Source organism: Equus caballus, chromosome 15 (genome assembly GCF_041296265.1).
Source record: "Equus caballus isolate H_3958 breed thoroughbred chromosome 15, TB-T2T, whole genome shotgun sequence".
Lineage (NCBI taxonomy): Eukaryota > Metazoa > Chordata > Mammalia > Perissodactyla > Equidae > Equus > Equus caballus.
Genome location: NC_091698.1, coordinates 104,302,206 through 104,326,128, shown reverse-complemented (window position 1 = coordinate 104,326,128; position 23,923 = coordinate 104,302,206). Strand labels below are relative to the sequence as shown.

The following is a 23,923-nucleotide window of genomic DNA, read 5'->3' as shown; positions in this document are numbered from 1 at the left end:
ACGGAAGAAATGAAAAGACATGTCAGCCGTATTTAGCACCAACTGGTGTGATTCCAGGTGATAATTATCACTCTTCTTTATACTTTCCTGACTTTCTACAATACTCATGCTTATTTTTTCAAAAAAAGAAAAAGAGAAGAACAGAAAAGATATAAAGAAGAGACAGGATGAAAAGGAGATGGAATTGGGGTGTTGGGGGTGAGTAGTTAGAAGGGGCCTCTCGAGGAGGGCCCCACACGCCTCCCTTCCTGGGAGAGCCCTGACATCACGGATGTTTCCAGCGTTCCCACACTCTCCCACCACCCTCTCAGGACAGCTGAGGATTTCAAACAGGAAGCGGTTTGCAGATAACACAGCAGCCTCCCGGCCTGATTTGCTGGGCCGTCTGACGGCCCAGGCCCATGCCTGCTCGTGTGTGCGCTGCGTCCGTCTCTGTAAATAGCAGCCATGAGGCTCCCGGGTGCAGTGTCCCCACGGGCTCCCGACGGTCAGGACGCCCCCCGTGCCTAGTGTGCACTGCAGGTCAGGGACACTGCCGTTGGCTGCAGCCCTGGAGAGCAGGACGGCGGTTCCCCAGCGGGAAGACGCTGAGACAGGAAGGAGAGATTCCAGACAGAGCCAGAGGTAGGAACTGGGTTGAAGCGGAGCTGGGAATCTGTTCCTAGATCTGGCCAGAGTCTCGAGTCTGTCAAGTAAATCAGGCACCAGAATTCCAAGGTTTGGTTAAGTCAGTAGTTCATGGTGGAAACTTCTTGGAGTCGACTGAGGAGCAGGCTTAGATCTGTCAGTTACTAGACGATTGAGTCAAGCCCTCTGCGGTTTACACAGATTCACAGAGGTGAAGCAATTCCTTTCCTAATTCCCAGTCCTAGTGTAAGAAGAGGCCACAGAACCAACCAACTGTCTGAGCAGCCAGGGCAGGGTCAGGTCGGCTTGTTGACCACCTGCAGATGGGCCACGTGGACGACAGCGGTGATCTGTCCTCATTGACCACCTGCAGATGGGCCACGTGGACGACAGCGGTGATCTGTGCTCAGTGACCACCTGCAGATGGGCCACGTGGATGACAGCGGTGATCTGTGCTCAGTGACCACCTGCAGATGGGCCACGTGGACGACAGCGGTGATCTGTGCTCAGTGACAGCTCTGTTTTGGGCTCAGTGCTGGGAATGTCAGGTGTGGGGGAAGGTGGGACTTGAGAAGACAACTTTCAAGGGCAAATGGGGTCATCTTACACAGAGTAGGTGCATCTAGTCTCCCAAACTGGATGAGACAGAAGTGTCACAGGGCGACCCTTCCTGCCTTGATCCCTGGCCCTTAGAACTGGCCGCCCTGCTGGGCTGAAGTTAAGTAGTAGCTCTGAGTTGAAAAGATAAAGTGTTAAAGCTGTTTCATGGTATAACTGGATTTCTGATTTGGTGGGAAACACTTTGCCTGGTGGAGGCAGAGCAGTGCCCCCAACTTTCACAGCTATTTGATTTCATTTACAATTTTGAAAAGTCTATGTACTAAATAAGAGAGCAGACAGATGATTTGCATCAAGCTAGGACAAAATAACAAGGAAAAGACCTCTTCTTACTTTGTGGTCTTGATAAAAAGAAGGAAAAATGTGTGCCATTGGGGTGGAAATCTGTCAGTGCTGTGGCCATGGGGAGGCCCACAGTCACTGTAGGAAGCCACACAGCAGGGGGGGAGGGGGGGCTGGGGGTGTTTGCCAGTGAGCCCCGGGCTCCCTCATGCTTCTGGGGTGCAGCTCTCTCCAGTTATTCGCGGTGGCTGTGAGATGCTGGGCCCCGCTCTAGGTATTTAATGGAAATGTACAGTTGTATGTTTGGCAAATGAAGCCACATTTTTCTTCATTTGCTGTTTTATTCTTATAATGTGTCTCTGCTAAGAATTCCAAATTGAATCCCCTTTCCCCTCTGAAAAGCCAACCTCCTTGACAGAGAGGGCTCCGAGCCTCCTGGGCCCTGGCCCAGAGATAAGGATGTTGTTCTTTAAGAGGTCTGGGGGGCTGTGGCTTCTTCGTTTATGAAATGAAATTCCTCTTCTAAGAGGGCAGGAAAGAGCCGGGGCTCTGGGACGAGGAGGCTGTCACCCAGGGCCTGGCGCCCTGATTTCTGCAGCCAGGACCCATTGAGCTGGACTGGGAGCGGGCGCCTCAGGGCGGACCGAGAGGGGCCTGGGCAGGGGCTGGGCATAGGTGTGCGAATGGGCGGCCGAGTCAGAGAACCAGTGAAGGAGTGAGTGAGGAACACCAGCTTCGGCTTATTCTGGGTTTTCCTCTCACTGTCGCCTCCTCTTGTAACTGATCCTCCTGAAGCTGCTCTTGAGGCTTCCGCAGTGTGAGAGCGTTAAGTCTTGCTAAGCGACGTGGCTGTCTCTTGACACAGTGGTTTCTAGCTAGAGAGGAGTTCCCTTGTTAGCTTCTGACACCTGAGACATTTAAAAATCCAGTCAGTTTGCCTCCAACAAATACCAAAAAACAAGTATCCATTTGCCTGAGCACAAAAGTAGGTGTTTATTGTGACTTTTAAAATTGAGATGTAATTGACATACAGCATTATCATTGCTTTTAAGAGCTATATTCTGGAAAGAACCAAAATATTTGCTGCTAAAGCAGCAGCTAAGTTCATTAGGGTTAAGAACACAAGACAGTGATCAGTTTAGTGGCTGCTAACTTTGAGGTGCCCCTTTGTTCCAAAACCTAGGGATTCCAGGACAGCGACAGGGGCACGCTAATCCCATTGCAGGGCCCTCTGCGTGTGCCCCTCCCCCGTGGGTCTGCACAGGTCACGTGTCAACGAGCTGGCCCTGGGAATGCTGTGTGGACATCAGGCATGGTAAACACTCTAGAACATGGAGGAACGATGAGCAGGAGAAGAGCATCGAATGCCGCCTGCGGCATGTTGTGGCCCTCCGTCCATTCATTCCTTCACTAGTTCCCTTTTCTTTTTCTTCTTCTCCCCAAAGCCCCCCAGTACATAGTTGTATATCCTAGTTTTAGGTCTAGTGTTATGTGGGACACCACCTCAGCATGGCTCGATGAGTGGCACCATGTCCACAGCCAGGATCCTAACCGGCGAAACCCTGGGCCACTGAACCGGAGCACGTGAACCTAACCACTTGGCCAGGGGCCGGCCCCTCGCTCGTTCTTTTGTTTGCTCAGTCAGTTTAGTGCCGCCAAACTCCAGGCCCTGAGTGCTCGGGGCTCTGTGCGATGTATGGACTGTGGCACATACGTCTGCCTGCTTCCAGTACAGATTACTCGCACGTGGACCCACAGCTGAGACGACAAAGGAGACTAAAAGGGGCACAGCTCCTCCCTGGGGCCCTGGAATGTGGGCAAATTTGCGCGTCCTTTTCCTTTTCCTTATAGTTCTAATATTTGTGTGAGCTACGGCAGGCGGGGGTGGGGAGAGGCAGCGGCGGTGTGAAGAGGTGGGTTGGCGCCAGAGCATGTTTGACGGTCCAGCTGTGCTGTGTGGCTGGCCATGCAACCTCTTGCTGCTTCATTTCATCATCTTTACATGAGGGACCATATATTTCATAAGAGGTTTGGGGAATTACATATAAGTGTCCACATTTGTGATGCGGTAAATATTGGCTGCTTTTCTCTCCACCAAACATACAATAATACAAAATAAAATAAAAGCCCATTACCATTGTGATTTAAGGAGGAGGATGAGCCCTTGCTTTGATGCATGAGAAACTGACAGTTGGGCAGAACGAAGAAAGAAGTCAACAGCAGTAGGAGATCCAGGTTTCAAGCCCATTGTCACCACTTACTAGTTGTAAATGCTGGGCAATTACTTAATTTCTCTTACCTTTGGTTTCCTGGTCTCTGCCATGAGAGATGTGCTATCTCTGTGGGGTATCATATGGGTGTTGTATTTTCCCAAGTCCAGTGAATATCCGTCTTCATCCCTCGCCCTTCACAGTGTCTGTTCCATGACCACACATCGGGAAGCCAGGTCCTCACTACAGGATGTCACAGAATGCAAATGGTTTTCACCTGTGCCCGTTTTATGGCTGACTTGGCTAAAGCACAGGCACTTTACAGGGAGTATAGAACACTCTCAGTTTAGAAACTCTGACTCCCGGTCTTTCCTTTGTCTGGGAGCTGTTGCTGGCCTTGGGGCCACCCCACAATGTGTGATAACAGTAACATGAAAGCTGTCATTGAGTGAGTACTTGCCATGAGCCAGGCACTGTGCCCAGCTCTGTGCATCAGCACTGTTCTTCCTCAGAATAACCCTAGGGGTCTCACCTCCACTTTAAGATAAGGAAACAGGCTGATAAAGGAGACGTGATTTGGCCAGGACATTGGTACAGCCAGATGAACAGCTGTCCCCAAACTCTATGCCATCCACTATGCCATAGACAGACATCTAAGTCCCATGTGGCAGGGCTCTGCGTGCTGCTGCCAAGACTCCCTCACTGGCCCGTGGGGGGAGAATCAGCGTGCCTGCTCCCCACTGTGATGTAGGACCGGCTGTGTCCTCCTGTCCCTTCCAACTCCTACCCCATCCCACACTGGTGCTCTCTGTATTAATGGAATTAGATAATCAATAAGCTACAGCAGCACGTAGCAGCGTGGGTGGCTCCTGGAGCAGAAGGTAAGTCACAGAAGACTACACACAGTGTGATATACTCTCTTATAAGGTTTAAGAATACATCCATGTGTCGTGATGCTATTTCAGAAACAGTGAGAGAATGGTAAGTTCACCGTTGGGAGAGTGGATCCTCCTGGGGAGGGGGGCGGGGTGGGAACGGCCCCCCGGGACTGCAGCACTGGGCAAGGCCTGACTTGTGAAGCTGTCTGGCTCTCCAACATGTGTTTTGTGGCTGAGCGTCACAGTTTTCCTATAACTATAAACACGCTTTGTGTGTATTAAACACTAGTGATAAAGCAGAAGAAGAGAATCTGGACTAACACTTCACGGGGTGGTGGTCATCGTCTCAGCCGGCCACAGAAACTTCTCGGGGCAGGTTTAAGTCGGCACACGAGTGAGTGAGGGAGAGAGAGGGAGAGAGACACCAAATCGATGGGAGAGGTTCCACAATGCTACCGAGAGCCCTGGCCCCACAGAGGGGTGGCCGTGAGCCCAGCTGTGGCCTGCACACTGTCACTCGCTGTCGCCAGTTTTGGAATTCCTGTCACTGTTTATCCCTTCCTTCATTCAGGAGTCAGTGTCCTGCGAGTGCTCATTATGAAGAGAGGTCTGGCGCTCATTAGCCTGGCCTTCCTGTCTCTGCTCCCAGCTGGATGTCCTCAGCAGCCGGCGGACGACGCCTGCTCCGTGCAGATCCTTGTTCCAGGCCTCAAAGGTAACCTCCTGCTCGGGCCTCCTCGGCCAGGGCCTCCCAGCAGTGGCCGGCGGGTGGGCGGGGAGCCCGTGTGTGGCTGACACAGGGGTGGTCCCAAGTCCCGAGTCCCAGTGCCAGCTCAGGGTCTGACCTGGGGCAAAGCTGCCTCCTCGGCGGGCCTCAGTTTCCCCATCTGTACAATCAAGGGTTGGACTGCATGGTGTGTACACTCCCTTTGGCCGAGGACTCCTGTAATCCTGAAGCTAGCCATTCGTTGGCAGCTCATCCTCTCTGCTAGGACCCTGTAAAGGCAACTGACGTTTGTTCCAGCACTGACTGGGTCACCTCGAGTGACCCACAGGATGAGGCGATCTCATCTGGTCCATTTGCAGATGAGGACATCCGAGGCTCAGGGAAACTTAGCAGTTTGCAAATTAGGTCACACAGCTCTGAAGACTGCACTCCTGTGCTGGTTCCTGAAAGTTCTTTATTCCTTCTTCTAAAACCCAAAGTACCTTTTCTCTTGTTGCTTCGTCTATAATTTACTTCCAGAAGAGCTGGCTCTACACCAGCACAGGGGAAGTGTCTGAGCGCTCAGAGTGGGTTCTTCACCTGAGAAAGTCATTGGTTCTATAAACCACAGGCAAGAGATTCCAGATCTTGTGATTTCTAAGCAGGACCAGCTCCATTAGTCCAGGGGCCCAGTGCAAAATGAAATGTGGGCCCCTTGTTCAAAGTTATAAAGAATTTCAAGACAGGGATGGGGCACCTCCACCATGTGCTCCTAAGAGCAGGAAGGCAGGGATGTGGAGGGGCCAGCCCAGGACTCAGCATACATTGCCTCCTGCATCCCCAAAGTCCATTCTGTCCCTCCTCTCCCCGTGTGGGCTGCCCCTCCAGCCTGGACTCTGCCAAGTGGGCCTTTTGTGAGAAGCTGCAGGCTGTCCTTATGGAGATGTTGGAGAAAAGCAGACTCACATTTAGGCGCTGTTGACCATGGTGAGAATGACTTCTGCCAATGACAGAGCCGGTCATCTGGGGATCAGGCCCTTGTGGGCACAGAGGCAGCAGGCTTCAGCCAAGGGCAGCCGAGGCCAGTGTCCTTGGTGAGCAGGAGCACAGGGCGGCCAGCGCTGTCTCAGGGGCGCGCTGGTCCCTGCGGGCCACCTCTAGGGTGATCAGGGCAGCCAGCGTTAGGACTGTCATCAGGAAAGTCAGTGCTGATGGCCAGGAGAGTCTCCAAGAGGGCAGCCCTACTGGGGAAGGTCTTTTGGGACTGCTGTCACTCTGCTGTGTGGAAGCCAAGAACACAATCCTGCGGCCCAAACGGCCTCCTGGCTGCGTGGTTTTAATTATGAGAAGTGTGTTGACCCTCTTTAAAAACTTTTAATTATGTCGGAAGAAGCTCAAACTGTCTGACTTGTGCCACTCGCTCAAAGTTTTGATGAAAGAGGGATGCTGGCCCCGGGCTTTGTAGTGATCTGCTGTGGGTTTGTGAGCGGGGCCTTGAGTTTTGAATTTGAAAATGTGGCTGTGGGAGAGAGAGCAGGACTTTCCACTGTGGAATTTGCTTCCCCACCTGGACGTGGGTGGACCCCCTGGGGTCCTGAACATTGCCTTCCACTCTGGCATCCGGGAGGGGACACCCTGAAGTGTCTGTGGCCCCCGCGTGATGGGGGCACTGGGGTGGGCCCAGGCTTCCGTGCATAGTTCTCGTCTATTCTGTCAGTGAAAATCTCTCTAGATGCTTTTCAGAAGTGCTGGATGGGGAACCGCCCGTCTGTCCTGGGCCCAGGGATGTTGTTCTGCCTTCGTGTGCCTGTGTGGCCCCTCTTTCTAAGGTGATGCGGGTAGCGCGAAGGCGCAGCCTTTGAGGTACAGTGGTCTGAGTTCAGCACGTGCAAGCCACGTGTGTGACAAGTTGCCTGTCCTCCCCAGCCTCAGTGTCTCCATCCGTCAACGTGGGAAATGACACAGCCTCAGCGTTCTGTGAGGATTAAATGGTGGCTATGTTTCTGGAGCAGATGCTTGCAGGTTAAGAAGGTTGGTCGTTCAGTCCAGACAGCCGTTCGTTTGCTGCTCCTAAAATCACGCGGGCGTCCTAAGCACACAGCTCCTGACTCTAGAAATCTCCCATAACCTGGGAAGCACACGGAGGGAGGAGATATCAGAGAGCGGTTTAAATGTATGTTTGTCGTTACAGAAAGATTCAGTATGTTCTAAAGCTAATACAAAACTTCAGTCTCTGTAATTCCGTTAAAAACATACAAATACATAGAAACAGAGAAAAAAACTAGAAGGAAATATACTAACAATGGTGGTTATCTCTGAGTGTATAGTTGTGTCTAAAAAAGCTCAGAGAGGCAACTGTCCAGGTTTTCTACCGTTTGGCATATTCACAGTTTAAATATAAAATTAGGACAGTATGGATATTCAGCTATCTCCGGGTTGTTAAGCACATCTTGAGGGCACTTCTGAGAAGCAGCTTTTCAAAATCTGCATCGGTGACTGTTTCTGCCGAACCCAGACATCAAACTTGTTTTGGTTGGTGTGCTTGGCGGAGGCCCCCTGGGTTCTTTGCTCTCTGAGGTGTGGCCCACTCCCAGGGACACTGCATCTCTTCTTATCAGTGAGTTCCCAACACTGAACACCGTGTTGTAGTCAGAGATGAGCCACCAAAATTGCCCGGAGAGAGCATGGTCCCCAGGGGCTGACTTGGTATGACTCTGTTTGTCCTTCATGCATACTTACTGAGCATCTGCTCTGAGCAGGTCGGGTGCAGGCGCTTTAGAGGGAAGGCCCCAGTGGATCCACCGGGACCCTGCTCTCCCAGGACTTACAGAGGAGCCACACGGCCCCAAGGAATGCGGAGGCTGTGTGGCAAGCTTTGAGGCTGTGGACGAAATACAGACCACGTGCTACAGAGCCCACGTTCTAGATCCCTGGATTCAGGTGGCAGTGTTGTTTCATAAGTCTAGTTCCCCTCTAGCCTGTCAATACTAAAGGGACAGTTCGAGTAGCGAAACTTCTTAATATCTTTATTAAAGCCCTTAAAATCTGGATGTCTTGTTCTCTTCTATTTCTAGCTTTATTGAGGTATAATTGACAAAGGAGTCGCTATATCTTTATATTCAAGGTGCACGACGTGATGACTGAACATACAAATCCATTGTGAAATGATCACACGTCTGTCACCTCACGTGATTGCCATTCTGTGTGTGTGGCGAGAACGGGGTGTCCTGTTTTGACGTAGCAATGTGGGGACAACGTGGGTTCCTTCTTTGTGATGGGAGCCCCATTTCTTCAGAGGAGGAGTTTTCTTGTTCCTCTGTTTAGATGGGGCGCCAGGGGGAGGGTGCAGGAGAGAAATCTAGGGTAAAAAAGCAAGTCCGGAGCCTCCAGACAATAACAATTCAGGAGGATGCGGGCTTTTGCCCACCACCAAGTGGACAGACTGGTATCAGGGAAGAGCCCTGCCTTTGGATCTGCGCCCCCGTGCCAGTCCGCGGTGTGGGCTGGTGGGGCAGCGGCTGCCGCGAGGCCCTGCTCGGTCTGCGCCCTCTGTGCGCGGCCTGAGGGGCGTCGGCCCAGCGCCCGCCCCGCTCAGCTCGGCCTTGTAGGGGCGTGGATGAATGCCGCCTGGCTCCTGCGGAGTCTCTTTCCCTGTAAAACCGGGTTCTCAGATCCGTCTCTGCCCTTGCAGACATCCTGCGATGCTCACACGATACAACGCCCCCTAGTGAGAGGAGGGGAACCCGCCGTGCGGAAATGCGAGGACCTTTTCCATCCTTAGGTTGTTGCGCATTCTTTCAGTAAGGGTTGGAGAGAGTGTGACTTTTCATCGCAGGGTATGCGGCGTGGGCTTCACCCGTCACCTGCAGCTTTGGGGCACACGGTGACGATGGGACCCTGCCTGCTTCCCTCTCCTTGACAGTGGCTCACCAATCACTAAGTGTGCACTGGCCACACACAGAAGCAGGGAGAGGATGAAGTTCACACCCGGCACACAGTCGACCAGAATGAGCGAGAATGGTCTGGGACTGGATTTATTACATCCAACGTGTTGGGAATTGCCTTAGTCGGTGGAGATAAAAATACACAATACAGGCTCCACTCTTAAGATGAAAGGGGCACGTCAATGGTCTCCATTCATTCATTAGACAAACATTATTGAGGTCTACCAGGGCCAGGCTCAGCCCGGGAGGAAGAAGCCATTACCCATCTCCTTTCTTCCTTTCTTTCTTTTTTCTTTCTTTTTTTTTTTTTTTGGCAAGGAAGATTGGCCCTGAGCTAACGTCTGTTGCCAATCTTTCTCTATTTTGTGTATGGGACGCTACCACAGCATGGCTTGATGAGCAGTGTGTAGGTCTGTGTCTGAGATCTGAACCTGCAAAGTCCAGGCTGCTGAAGCAGAGTGTGTGAACTTAACCACTACACCACTGGGCTGGCCCCTGCCCATCTCGTTAAAGACCCGAATGTGGAGGTGGCATGCAGTCTGTGGGAATACAGCACACAGGCCTCCTCTTCGTGTGCCCTGTGGATTCTGGTGTTTCCTCTACTGAATCCAGACTGGGCTTTAGAGTCTTTCTCAACACAACTCTGGGCAGCCCATATCCACTGACCAGTGTTGGTGCTTGAGATGAAATTTATTGCTATTACAGGCCTAATAATAACACATTATCCTTGCATTTGAAGAGAATAACAACTCCTTTTGATGGGAAAAACAGTCTTTTCTTAGTGGCTAAAAAAGTTGATTGTCGGTAGGAAAACATTTACGTTAGCAAGCTGGCTGCTCAGAAATTTTGAAAGGGCATAGTTGTTCTTACGGGTTTTATTGAATTAGCTTAACGACATTGTGAAGCCTGTGTGTGTGGGAGTCTCTCTCTCATGAGAGGGGCCGTTGCCGGGCCTGGCTCCTCTCCTGCAGAATGAGCCGTTGGCCTCTCTGTCTCTCCCCTCTGACACCCGCTGTGCTTGCGTGCTGTGGCGTTTGCATCCGTGTGCTGGGCAGGGGTGACATCTGCTCGCAGACTGATTTGTTCAGCCATGGAGGCAGGTGTCACAAGAGTTAAGGAACACCCATGGCCCCTCCTCAGCCGGCTGCGAGTCAGCAAAGTATCTTGAGCTCTGCACTAATGGACGTGGCTCGACAATCACCCCAAATGAAATCTGGATGAGAGCATTTTGCTCATAGACTTGGCGGTGATTTGCAGGGAGGCAAGCAAGAAGTCAATACCACCCACGTGTTCTGTGTTTCCTCGAGAGAGGAGAGAGCGGCTCATTAATGAGCTAGCCAGTTGAAATGCTAGCCTCTCCTTGTAGAGGAATAGCTTGTCATTTAGAATTCTGTGTCGTAAATCTGCCCCAAACCGATACCTGATGAAGACAAGGACGTAGGAAAGGCTGCTGTGCTCCCGGGCGTACATTACGGAATGCACATGATTTTTGAGTGGAGAGGTTTATAGAAATACTGCCTGGGAGTGATTACCAGCGGGGCCATGGATCTTTATGTCCCCTGGGAGTAGCAGACAGTGAACATTTCAAACCCTGCCAAATGTGAACAGTGCTTGAAAACCGCCTTTGTTCTGAAGAAGCACGTCTGGGACTGGTCTCCAAGTGGGAGGTCAAGGTCACTGGGAAAGAATGGGGCCAGGAGGCGATCCTGCCAGAGAGGGTCTCTGTCATCTTTGGCATTGCCTCTCCAAAATTGGGATGCAATGATAGGGAGAGCAGCTAACTTTATAACAACAGCCAGCTTGGTGTTTTCCAAGACAGAGGTCACTCCATCCTCATCAGAGGCGAGGACCTGGAGGCTGGGGTTGTCATAGCCCAGGTGGTGAGCAGGCTTTCTGACTCCGGCTCTGGACGCCCCACTGCAGGAACAATGGGGCGTTCAGGGTGCCTGCACCCCACACTGGCTGGAACGCATTGACCCCATGCTGATACCGTCATACATCCCTTTAGCAGAATCCTTAGGAAGAACGGTGTTTAAGAGCATTTTTGACCAGCTGAGAGATGTAAGGAAAACCTACGGGTCCCACTCTTCAAAGTCTTATTGTTCTTAGGAACGTCTCATTCCTCTTTCCTGCCTCAGTAAGCAGACCTTGGGGCACATGGTCATGTTTGGTGCTGTTCAGGGTCTTTCCGTGCCTCGAATGCTAACTATGGCCAGTTGTTTGGTCAGCCTGGTGGCAGGCTGGTGGCAGCAGGTGGAGACGGGGCAGGAGTCATGACAGGTGCTGTCCTTATGCTTTCCCGTCTGAGAGGAGGGTGAAGTAGGGTAGGCAGTGCAGGTTAAGTGATGGTCTGGTTATCCTAGTCGGACTGTAGTTAGGGTTTTAATGCCCTGGGGAGGTGTGGTCAAGACCGGAGTTGGAGTGGCGGCTCCGCCGAGCTTGGGCACATCACTGCGTCTCCTGGTCTGGGTCTCCATCTACAGAGTGGGCATGATCCCTGCCTCACATGTTGGGGCGAGGTTCAGTTATGGAGATAAGTGAATCCCATGCGTAAACTCTAGGAATCATCTTAACCAACAAAAGAACAGCCAGCAGGTATGCTTAGTGTTAATTTTCTACTAGTATTGACAGAGCACTTGCATGGTCAAGGCCTCTCCCAGGTGCACCGGGAGAGCCAGAGCTGGGCGAGATGTGAACCCTGTCTTCAAGGAGCTTCCAGTCCACTGGGGGAGATGGGCTGTGGGAGCAGACTGCTGCACATAGATGGGAATAGGCGCTTGCCTATAGCCTGGACTATTGCAATAGTATACTTACTGCTCTCCCCCATGCATGGATCGGGCCATGTTATCTCCCTACGAAGAGTGTGTCGGTGGCTTCCCATGGTCCTTAGATATGAAGTCTGAGTGCCATCTTCTCCCGGCCCCTGTGGGCTTGCTTGGACCAGCCCCTTCCTGTCTCTCTACCTCCCCTGGGCTGGTGTGGTCCCCCTTTCTCAGAGCACTTTCTCCTTGCTCTTGGCCTGGCTACATCTTTACTTGTTCAGCAGGTCTCAGTGAAAAGACGCTTCATCGGAGAGGACTCTTCTGATCTCTCAATCTAAATTATGGCTCTTTTGTTGAAGCTCTTGCCTCGTTTTATTCTTGTATCCCGTGTGGCTAATAAGAATTCTTATGTCAATCCGACTCTCATTCGTATGCATGCAGTCCTTTTCCTCTTGGGTAGCTTATGAATTTTCTCTTTATTCTTGATGTTCTGTGATGTCAGTCTGACACGTCTAAGTTATTTCCCCTCATTTTTCCGGCGTGGTGCACCGTGGGCACCTTCATTGTGTTCTTTCATGCCTTTCCTTAGGACCGGGAAATCACAGCTATTGAATCTTCACAGCTTTTAAGGCTTCAAATGGCTAGTCTCCCTTTCTGGAATTCTTATAAAATAAATATTGAAATTTGGGGGATTTTTCTTCCACTCTCGACTTGGTAACTTCAAACCAAGCAACACTTTCAAGTTCCTTATCTCTTAGTGCTGCACTGTGAAAAAAATCTTCACCCTACTCTTTTGTTTCATGCATTAGCTTTTATCATTCTGTTACTCAGCCTATCTATAGGTCAATTTATTTTAAAAATTAATTTTGTGTACAGGATGTCTAGTTCGTTCTTCTTCAGTTACTCTTGTTTTCTCTCTTGTCATTATGAGGATATTCAGTCTCTTATTTCAGACTCAGATTCTGGCTGCCCTGTGAGTTCTGTGTCCTCTCTCGTTATTCTCTTTCCTGCTGTTGGTGCTCCTCAAATGTCTGCTGAATCTTGATGGTGAGTGCCTTCTGTTAGTTGGTATTTCTTGCTAGACTATCAGTGCTTCTCCAAGTATTGCGATTGTAGTAATTTCCTTTCTTCTCAAAATATAAGAAAAAGATTGAGAACCACCCAGAGTTTCAGGGGCCATGTGTGTGTGTCAACCCATGGGAGGTAACCCACTCTTCAACAGCTGCTTGATGGAGCCCTCACAGCTGTGGCACGGGGATGACAGGGATGGGCCAGCTCTGTCTTCTAGTTTCTGTTGGCACTCACTTTGCTTTTCTTTTTGTTTACTTAAGTTTAAATGGAATGTCCCTCCTTTAGGCCAGATTATCAGTTTGAGGAGTTTCATTGGGGAATCTGTAACGTCAGTTAAGTCTCTCACCAACTGAAGGGGTGATAGAGAATTATAGGGAACTGAAGTTTGCTTGAATGTTGGCCGGCAGTGTGCACAACCGGGAAGGTACGTTGGCCCCACATCAGCATCCACACACACACTCAGAGGAATAGCACAGCAGTTAAGCAGAAGAGGCCATATGAAGATGACTGCGATATGGAGCAGGGTCCCAGTCACTGGAGAAAAGAGGGATCCAGAGAGGGAATCAGGAAAAGCTTCCTGGAGGTCAGGTGAGGAGGTGAAGCCTGGACAGGTGGGCTGATGATCAGGGCAGGTGAGGCAGAAGGGACAGCATGAGAAATGACCTGGGCTCCAGGAGAAGACGTGTTGAGGAGGATCTTAAAACCAGACGTTGTTTATAATGACATTTAGCCCATTGGTGGTTTTGCATGTCTTTTGAGAAGGGAGACGACATAATCGGATTTGTGTTTAGGAAGATCATTTTGGTGTGGGTTAGAGCGGAGGGGCCCGGGAGGGGCCTTCATATCTCCCCACAGGCCTCCATGCTCTGTGCTCTTGCCACACACCCTGTATCACTTCTCACAGGATGTCTCCACTGTTTCTTCCCATCTCTGTCTCCTGCACCGAGCAGTTTGAGGGTAGGCTCAGTGGTCCATCTGGCTCCAAAGCTGCAGAGAAGCAGATGGGCGTGCCCCAAGTGCTGGCGCGCCTGAGGCAGGGATGTGGATGGGGAGGAAGCGGCCGGCTGGATTTCACAGAGCTGGGCAGATGCTTGAATGTATCCGATGAGGGCTTAGAATCTGGTAGAATCAATGTGTCAACACCAGAACCAAGAGAGTCTGCAGAAGAGACTCATGTCTGGGGAAAAAGCATTAGGTTGGCCCCGAGCAGGAGTGTGCACCCTTGGGGGACCTTGTGCTGAAGGGATGAGGGGATGCTGATGCGAGCACCTGAGTGTATTCTTCCCAAGTGTATCAGCCAGACAAGGGGCAGGAGAGGCCAGGAGGGACACTTGGCCATCTGCCCAGCAGGGACGCTCATCCCTCTGCCCAGGAGGGATGCTTGGCCGTGGGAGGAGACTTAAGATGCTTTCTCCCTTCATGTTGACATCCAGGTGGTGAAGGGCAGTGGAGTAGTTAGAGTGGGTCTTGGGGAACACTGGCGCCAGAGGGCGGACTGGGAGCAAGCCCTGAGGATAACTGGAGAGAGGGACAAATCCACTCCCAGAGGGAGGAAGTAGGGCAAGGAAGCAGAGTCCTGAGAAAGACCTGGGGCCGGGAGACTTGAGTGCCTTCTGCGGCAGGAGGTCAAGGGATGGGAGAGGGTCCCGAGGAAGGGGTGAAATCCCCGGGGGCCCAGGGCTGGGGAGAGGAAGGCCAAGGGGCCTGGCTGGTGCACTGACAGGGTGAGAAGCTTTCTCCTTGTTACTCCTCCACGTACCAACTGGAAGCCTGTGCTCAGAACGAGGTCCTAAATGCATGTGACTTCTTCCACAGGGGATGCTGGAGAGAAGGGAGACAAAGGCGCACCAGGACGGCCTGGAAGAGTGGGCCCCACGGGAGAAAAAGGTACTTGCCACCCCTCAGGCCCCACCCAGGGCTCGCCCCTCTCAGCCCCTCAGGGCTCTGCACCCAAGGGCACAGCTGGTGCACTGCTCCTGCAGGAGCTGTCGGGGGAGAAGAGGGCCGGGGGATTCGAGAGGAATCCGACTCCTGTGTAGCTCTCAGGAAGGCAGGAGGCCTGTCAGTGAAGCCGGGTGCAGAGAGGGCTCCTTACACAGTGCTCCTTGGTTGTAGCCTGCCTGGCTCCAAGCAGCTAAGTATTTCCTGGTAGGAGTGTGTAACGGGCTGAGTACGTTCGTGTAAACTCAATGCTGGCTCGGCCCCTGACCAGCCTCATCTGCAAAATGGAGATCATTTGTGAGCGTTACAAGTATAAGTGCAATTGTGAGGGTGTGCAAGCAACTATGAAGGTGTGCAAGCAACTATGAAGCTATGCAGACAACTATGGAGGTGTATAAACAATTATAGAGGTGTGCAAACAATATGGAGGTGTGAAAACAGTAGGGAGGTGTGCAGTTATGGAGGTGTGTGAACAATGTGGACGTGTGCAAACAATATGGAGGTACGTGAACCAGATATGGAGGTGTGCAAACAGTATGGGGGTGTGCAAACAGTATGGAGGTGTGCAAGGAGAGTGCACACAGACTTGGTTGGAGCATTAGGGGATACAGTGGCTCCCCCACTTGTGGCTAACGGACCCTCATCACTTTGAACCTGTTTCTTTGTTAGTGAAAGAGTGTGAGTCCACCTGGGGGACCCTGGTCACAGTCAAGAGCCAGAGCGTTTCTGTCACCACCCTTTGCAGTCCGTCCCTCCATCAACCCCAGGCACTGATTTTTATTTCTTATTTTTTCCTTTATTCATAGAAAATTAATTAAAAAATAAACAAACTATTCTCAAAGTCCAAAACGTACAGAAACTATTCATGGCGAACAGTCTCCTTCCCGTCCCACCCTCCCGGGTGCCCTCCCCGCCGACACCACTGTCAGGTGTATTTATCTTTACAGAGATCCTTTACGAACGGCAAGTAAATTTATACTCTCTTCCTCCCCGCTTTCATATGAACAGTTGCACGATATACGTATCATGGTGCATTTTGCTCTTTTCACGGAACACTGTGTCTTGGGCTTTTTTCTATGTGAGGATGCGGAAGTTTTCCTCACCCTCTTATTGAGTGAAGTGCTGTTCCATGGTACGAACCTATCAAGCTTTATCTAACTGGTCTCCGATTACTTGAGATTTACATTTTCCTAGGGGTTTGCTGCAGTGAACAATCTTATATGTGTCATTTTTTACTGTAGGAGTATAGCTTGAAGATAAATTCCTAGCAGTGTAATTCCTAGACCAAAATGCACATGTTTTTGAAAGTTTGGTAGCTGTTGCCCTTCAAAAGGATTGAATCAATTTACCCTCTCCCAGGCAGTGCACGAGAATGTGGTCCCCCGACGCCCTCCCCAGCCTAGAGAGCTGGTCTGACAGCAGGGAAATGCCACGTCAGCATGGTTTCACTTTGCCTCTCTTATTCTGAATGAAGTAGGTCATTATTTCATGTGTTTAGAAGTCATTTGTATTTCTTTTCTGTCTTTTTTTTCTTTTTGAGGTTGTCTTTTTCTGTCCTTTTAAAAACTCTGTTTGGGTTCTTTTTCTTCTTGATGTGTAAGATGCTTTTGTGCTTGCATTTTCTGTACATAACTCTGAATATTTCCCTAGAATAAGTTGCCAGAGTGGAATTATGAACTTTAGAAAAGGCCATCAATACGTGGTTCTTCTCCTGGTGCCTGCACTTGCCACTCTGAGTAAGCAGTCCTCTTGCATTTTTCACGTCCCATCTGTGTTTGCTGGGAAACACGGGGGTGAGCGAGGTGGGCACTCTGCTGGGCCCAGCCTGGAGCGCCCAGTATGCAGGACAGTGGCTGGCACAGATGACCATGATGAGGGGAGTGGACCAAGAGGGCCGGCGGTGGCTCTGAGCTTGTTTTCCTATCTATGGGGTGGGGCAGACAGTGATGCAACTGCTTCATAAAGTTCTTAGGTTAAAAGTATCTTAGGACTAAAGTGCTTATGATTTTTACCTTATTGCTATACTTATAAAAGTTGAAAGTGCTAGGGGCTGGCCCCGTGGCCGAGTGGTTAAGTTTGCGCGCTCCGCTGCAGGCGGCCCAGTGTTTCGTTAGTTCGAATCCTGGGCGCGGACATGGCACTGCTCATCAGACCACGCTGAGGCAGCGTCCCACATGCCACAACTAGAAGAACCCACAACGAAGAATACACAACTATGTACCGGGGGGCTTTGGGCATAAAAAGGAAAAAATAAAATCTTTAAAAAAAAAAAAAAAGTTGAAAGTGCTAGAGCTGTATCGTGTTATTTTATTTTGAGCTATAAATTATGAAATTTACATGGCAGTAAAATGGATGTTCCTCAGTTTTCCTGTGCGGACGATTTCATATTTCACAATTAGGAAGTGAATATCTCCTCTGTTCTAGGTGGCCACACATTCATTTTCTTGATGCCATTTCATGGATGTTTTTTCAAAGTAACGATGTTTGAGCTCAGTGCACCAGTGGCAGCAAATGCCTAATTTCACCTTGACATGGACTCTTATCTGCTGTCTCATCTCTGTCATCTGTTATCATCCGCACTGGCTTTCTTATCATCACCATTCTTCTTCTTCTCACTCTCGAAAAGGCAATGCAGGCACCAGCGACTGTAAAAGCTTTCATCACACCTTCTGAATCTCTCCATGAGAGTAGACGTGCTGGGCACTGAGGCAGCCTACCACATTGCTTTTCCCCATCATTTAACTACTAATTGAGCACTGTTAGGTGTTCCAGGGAATGCAGCCTGGAGCCCCGGACCAGTGGAGGAGACAGGTGTGTGGACACGTGAGGGTAAATTCAGGCAGAAAGCTGGGCAATGAGGGGGTGAATTTGAGCTGGATCAAGAAACTGCCTTGTTTCAGATTTTTCTAACATATAACAGTAACATATGCTCATGATAGAGCGTTAACATACAGTGTTGTGCCACATAACGACATGTCGGTCAACATCGGACTGCATATACAGTGTGGTCCCATGAGCTCAGTACCATCCAGCCTGGGTGTGTAGTAGGCTATACCATCTAGGTTTGTGTAAGCACATCCTATGATGTTCACACAGCAAAGGTATCGCCTAATGATGCATTTCTCAGAACGTGTCCCTGTCGTTAAGGGTCACATGACTGTATATCTAAAAGTGGTGAGAAAAATCATCCATAATAAGGTCATGCAGAGATAACCACTTATTTTGGTCTACTTCCCTTTTTGGTGCCTTTTTTTGCTTTGTGGTGATTATGTTGTATATATAAATTTTCATCCCACTTCTTAAATTTAACATCAAGTTTTAGTGTAAGCATTCTCCATGCTATAAAGTCATTTTAACGGCTGCCTAATGTCCCGAGTAACTTAAAATTCCCCCCGGGGCGGTGTGTTCTAGAATGGAGTCCTGTGTGGGCTGAAGGCAGGAGAGAGGAGCCTGGACCCGGCTGTTTACAGTCCCATCTCAGCAGCAACCCGTTAACGACGGCTCCCGTCTGAACACGCCAGTCTGGGAGTCGATGGGGGATTTCGGGTTTTCTAGGGGGCTGGCGTCGTCACTCACAAAATGAGAAGCTTTGGTTTGGGGTTTTTGCTACTTTGCAGAATACAGAGAACAAGTTAACGCAAGTGGGATTTATTTGGATTATTGAATAGTGGAAGCAGTTAGAAATCCAGGAAATATCCTTTTTTAGGCAGTCTTTAAGAAGAGGATTGGCCATGACATGATAGAATGCAAGAGAATAAAACAGGATACAAGAGCAGACATCTGAGTAAAATGTTTACAAAGGACAGAAAAAGGATGGGAAAGAAAGAAACCAAAATATTAGTTGTAGATATTTCTGGATTATTTTTGGATTATAGGTTATGGACATTGAAATTTTCTCTGTTCTTTTCTGCACTTTTGGTATTCCCGACAACGAGCAGGCTCTGTATGTTTGATGTTGGCACCTATTTTTAAAGGTGGCTGTGACTGCGGCCGGTGGACATGCAGATTTACCTGGAGGCCCAGGTGTTTGTTTGTAGCCTCTGGCCGTCTCCCTCAGACATCCCACCTGCTGATGGCCACGTTCACGGTCAGCGTGGGTGTGCTTCGGCTTGTCCGTGCCCAGACACTGAGAGCTGTGGTCACCCTCAGAAGCACTACACTCAGCTTCCAAGTGGCAAAGCATGCAGCAGGCCATGATCTGGGCCTCAGATGGGCAGGGAGAGGGGACCTCAGCTAGCATGGCCTCCCCAAGGTCCTCACTGGAACTGCGCTCTCCAACAGGAGCTTTGCAGGATTCAGAATTCTCCTCTCCACTTCCTGGCCCTCCCCCTGCATTCCCTCCTGTTCGTGAGGCTTTCTAGCTCAGCGACGCGTTTTTAGCTGACGGCAGCAATTGCACAGGTACAGTGCTCCCTGAGTTCAGTCACTGACATCTGTGGCTTCCAGAAGACTCTGCTGCAGTGAGGCTCACACAGAGAACAGTGACCATGGCAGGGACCGAGGGGCCAGGGACTTCCCTTGTTTCAGCATCTCTGGAACTGCCTTGGTCTGGGGCAGTTGACTCAGTTTCCACTGGGAACGGCAATGGGTTGGATCTGGATTTCTGTGGAAGTGCTTCTTGAAAGGAGGTTCCTGAGGACGAGGGCACCGTGAGCCATAAGAGCAGGGGTGCGGGTGGGACAGACGGTTCAACACCAGCCTTGCCACGTACCCGCTGTGACAGCTCCAAACCCTAGCTTCCAGCCCGTGAGAGCAAAATAATACTTCCGACTCCGATTGTTCCCGATCAGTGTTTATCGAGGGCTGGAGCGAGAGAGCACAGACACAGCCATCCCTCAGTGATGGCCCACGGCGGGGTCGCCTGGGGATCTTTCTAAACTGGTTACATCCTCCTAGAGGACAGTGCAACATCTTCCTCAGGGCCTACACTGAGCCGACTTCAATCCTGCATCACGGCTACGCAGTGCAATTAAATCACTCTCGCTTTTTTTAGAAATTATTTTCACTGGGATCATTTTTTTCCTGCATAAATCTTACCAGAATGCTTGAGAAGTTTTTAAAACTTATTTTATTTTTTAATCTACATCGAATTTTCCCGACCGTGGCTTCTGCCCTTCTGAGTTTCCTGTTGTGTCATTGTTTGCACCAGGTCTAACTGCCTGGTTGGGATTTTCGGTTCTAAACTGTGTAGACATGACTCTCCCGTCAACTTTTAGTTAATGACAATTTTTTCCCTGTGTAGTTTTAGCCAACGTCAGTTTTATTTTGTGATGGTTATTTCTACCAGTAATATTTTTTATGAAATCATTAGAAGTAGAATAGCTCTGTTTACTTTTTTGCTAGTTGATGAAGGAAGCGTGAGGAATTCCCTCCTTTAGATATTTTAATATTGCTCTATTTTCAGAATTCCTCACACACTTCACTTGCCACCTCATTCCCAACTGAGGCTTCATGTCCCATCAAGGACGCCTCCACTGGAGAATGCTCTGCCCCACCCTGCTCGCCACCATGCTGCTGGGTGCCCTGAGCGTTCTCACCACTGATGGCTCCTTGAAGATGTGTCCCATCTCGGGGAGAACAAGGGTGGGGCTGGTGCCACAGCTGTGTCGGAGTCTCAGACACAAGACACTGCAGCTGGGTGGGTGGCTGCTGAGAACTCAAATGCACAGCAGAGCAGAAAGCCGTCAAGACATCTGCCATCAGTGACCGTCAAGGGGCCGCAACACCATGCTTCCCAGCAGAGGACATGATTCTAGGCGCCCAGACTCACTGCATCAGGGGCGCAGGGCATGAGAGCGGGCATGTTGCAGAAGCCCCAGTGACCGAGGCCAGCTTCATGTGAGCAGCGCAGCTCTAAAGCCCTGCTCCATTGGCTCAGACTCCAGCAGATAACCAGTCCTGCCTCAACTTGTGTCCTGGGCCACAGGTGCTGGGTTCTTCCGGTCCATCCTAGCTGTGCACCCGCTTGGACACAGCGTCAGCCCTTCAACTCTTAACAGTGGCTGTGGAAGGTGCCAGAACTTTTCTCCAGCCTCTTGGCTTTTTTTTGTCTAACAGCTGCAAAAATGATCACATTTATAGCCATGTCTTGCCGTCAACCTCCTTCAATCCCCTTTTTACATGTGGGTCTCACGGCCCTGAGTTGCGTGAGTTCTGGTAACCTCCGAGCCTCCGCAGTCCTGCTAGCACATTCTCTGGGGGATTCCCTCCCCTCCTTTTTCATCACCCACAGGGTGGATCCTTCCTCGAGTTGTGTGAGTTCTGGTAACCTCCGAGCCTCCGCAGTCCTGCTAGCACATTCTCTGGGGGATTCCCTCCCCTCCTTTTTCATCACCCACAGGGTGGATCCTTCCTCGGATGATGTTAAATCATTTCCCATAAACGCTCTAGAGCAGGGCTTCCTTCCTTCCTGGGAAGTCCAGGGGTGGGATGGATCAGTGGTCCCAAATCAGGTCTTCTGGTCTCTATTGCTCTCTTCACATCTTGGACCCACTCATTTTAAGAGGGAGCAAAATGGCCGCCAGGAGCCCACGATGCAGGTCCTGCTGCTCCCCCTACCCAGAGAGAGAGGCTCTTCTTGTGTGGAATGCCCCCTGGAGGATCCCCCACCCACCCTGAGCTGTCACTGTGTTGCTGGCTGCTGACCTCCGGGCAGGTGCTCCCCCACCACACCCTCCTCTGTGAGGTTCTCAGTCCCCCAGGGAACTGGTGCATCCGCCGGCACCCCGGACTTGGGGTTTGCTTCTGGAACTGCACTTACTTCACCCTTTGCTCCACCGCAAGCTCTGTCCCTCTCTGTCTCTCCCCATTCTCCTGTTTTTTCCTGCTCTGTTTAAAATACAACAAATTACGTTTCACTCGCAGAAAATTTTGGACAGGAAAACAATACTATATATGTTTGCATATATGTATTATTATATACTATATATATATATATAAGCTCAGGTTATTTAAATGAAATTCACACTCTGAGAGCTGGTGTATTCGGCAGGGTGACCTGCAAAGGTAGCTTTGGGTTCTGACATCAATGCCAGAAGGAAGACTCAGCCACCTATGTCAGGGATTCTTGATTTGTTTTATAAAGCAGTAGAAGTCGTACAGAGCACAGAGCAGGTGAAAGTGCAGCTCAGGGACTTCACGGACCCGCCCCACCTCCAAGCCACCTCCTACTCTTGGGGCTTTGCAGGGTGCCAAGTCCGTGGGACTCAGAATCCATCTGGGAAGATGCATCAGCTGCCTGCGACTCACAGCCTGTCCCTGGCCTTAGGCCCGAGGGACCTTTCTCAGGAAGTGGCCCTGCTGGTGACTGGCATGGCACGTCCTGACAGGGGCGTGTGAGCCAGGCTGGCCTGTGGCATGGCATGCCTATTTCTTTAGACATTTGACTCCCCTCCAAGACCTGAGCCACTCACTTCCATCTTGGTGTGTCCAGGACCTCGTATGGGACCCGGCACTTGGAAGACCCTCAATCAATTGTTTGAAAAATAACTTGAAATTCAGTATCTTCAAACTTTTGAAAACTACGGGTGACACAGCCCATGGTCAAGGGCCCCAGGTGTCATGTGTGTGCTCCCTCATCCTCCCCAGGTTCTAGAGAGCAAGTCTGCGGGCGGAGGCTTCCCGCCACACCAGGCCGAGTTCCTTCTCCACTGTCCACGGAGCAGAAGGCTCTGTTCCATGGACGCTTCTCAAACCCTGGTGTGCACAGGCACCAGTGGGGTGCTCGTTACAACGCAGCTGCGGCTCGAGACGGTGGCCTGAGCTGCGGCGCTTCCATCAGCAAGCGCCCAGGTGGTCTGATCTGGTGATGCTGCCGCAGGGCCTGTCCTGCAGGTTGGTCTCAAGGATCTGGACACCCTCCACCTGAGTGGCCTTCTCACCTCACCTTTCAGGAAATGCAAGCTGTGCCCACGTGGGTCCTGGCTGCTGGGGGGCCTGTCTCTTGGGCTAATGTGGCCTGTGTTGAAGGGTCTCTGGCTGCACACTGAGTGGCCCCCTGCTGGGGAACTCAACAGCTGCAGGAGAAAGTGCATGCAAACTGACAGATTGTCTTTCCTCAAATAACAAAGACAAGTCAATGGGTCCGGCAGAAACCTCCTGCTGTCCTTGGTCCTTTATTGAAATAAGAATAATTTCCACATTTGTAGCCTACACAGCTGTCTGGAAATAGTACAGAGTTGGCTTTGCTGACACTACCTGCTAAAAGTGTGTCATCTCAGCTTTCAAGGTGTCTAGTCCCCAGACACGCAGCTAAGACAAGAGCAGGGGGGCCCTAGGCCCCACGTCTCAGAAGCTGGGGACCCTCCTGGCACAGGAAGGTGGAGGGCGACCCCACATCAGCGATGGGCTTCCCAGGCTCTGTGATGTGCACATTATCCTTCGTTAAAAATCGCTGAGGAAGCTGAATTCCAAGTGCTCTTTCTGCCCTGTCTCCACTTCAAAGGGCTGTGTGATATCTTCATTAAAATTAATAAGAATTACCTGCCTGCTGCGAGCTGCTCCCGCTCCTTGTGCGTGTCTAGAGGACAAATGTGCGCTCGCACACTCATTAGTGGAGCGGGAATGGGGAAGGGGCCTTCCATCAGCTCACAGCTCTCTGGGTGCCTCCCCCAGAAGCTGCTGAGACTTAAAGGGACAGGATCTAAGTGTGTCTACTGCGTTGCCAATCATCTCACACGACCCAGGGAGGCAGATTTGTTTGCTTTTTGCAAAATCTTCTTGTCCTTGGGAGGCACAGGAAGACCTTCTTGGCAGAGGAAGAAGGCAGTAGAGCTCTTCTTCTCGTCTGCTCACCCTCGAGAACCTCTGCATTTGTAACCACACGTTGGAACCTCTGGGTTTTCTGCCCAAGGGCTAATTTCCAAGAAATGTCTGCAAGTTAAAA

At 50.7% G+C, this 23,923-nt stretch overlaps 1 protein-coding gene across 4 annotated transcripts in view; it reads left to right on the top strand.

The window, feature by feature from the left end:
• Window positions 1–314: 314 nt before the first annotated feature.
• COLEC11 (collectin subfamily member 11) overlaps window positions 315–23,923 on the top strand; it is a 37,022-nt gene continuing 13,413 nt past the window's right edge. The window contains exons 1-3 of one of the 4 annotated variants that reach the window (XM_014731318.3): window positions 316–624; window positions 5,187–5,330; window positions 14,914–14,985. In XM_014731318.3, the coding sequence (XP_014586804.2) occupies window positions 402–624; window positions 5,187–5,330; window positions 14,914–14,985 (439 nt within the window). In that variant the 5' untranslated portion in view covers window positions 316–401. Of the gene's footprint in view, window positions 625–5,186; window positions 5,331–14,913; window positions 14,986–23,923 lie in introns of all 4 variants that reach the window. The other 3 variants (XM_001502880.6, XM_070236748.1, XM_070236749.1) reach the window with 3 other exon arrangements.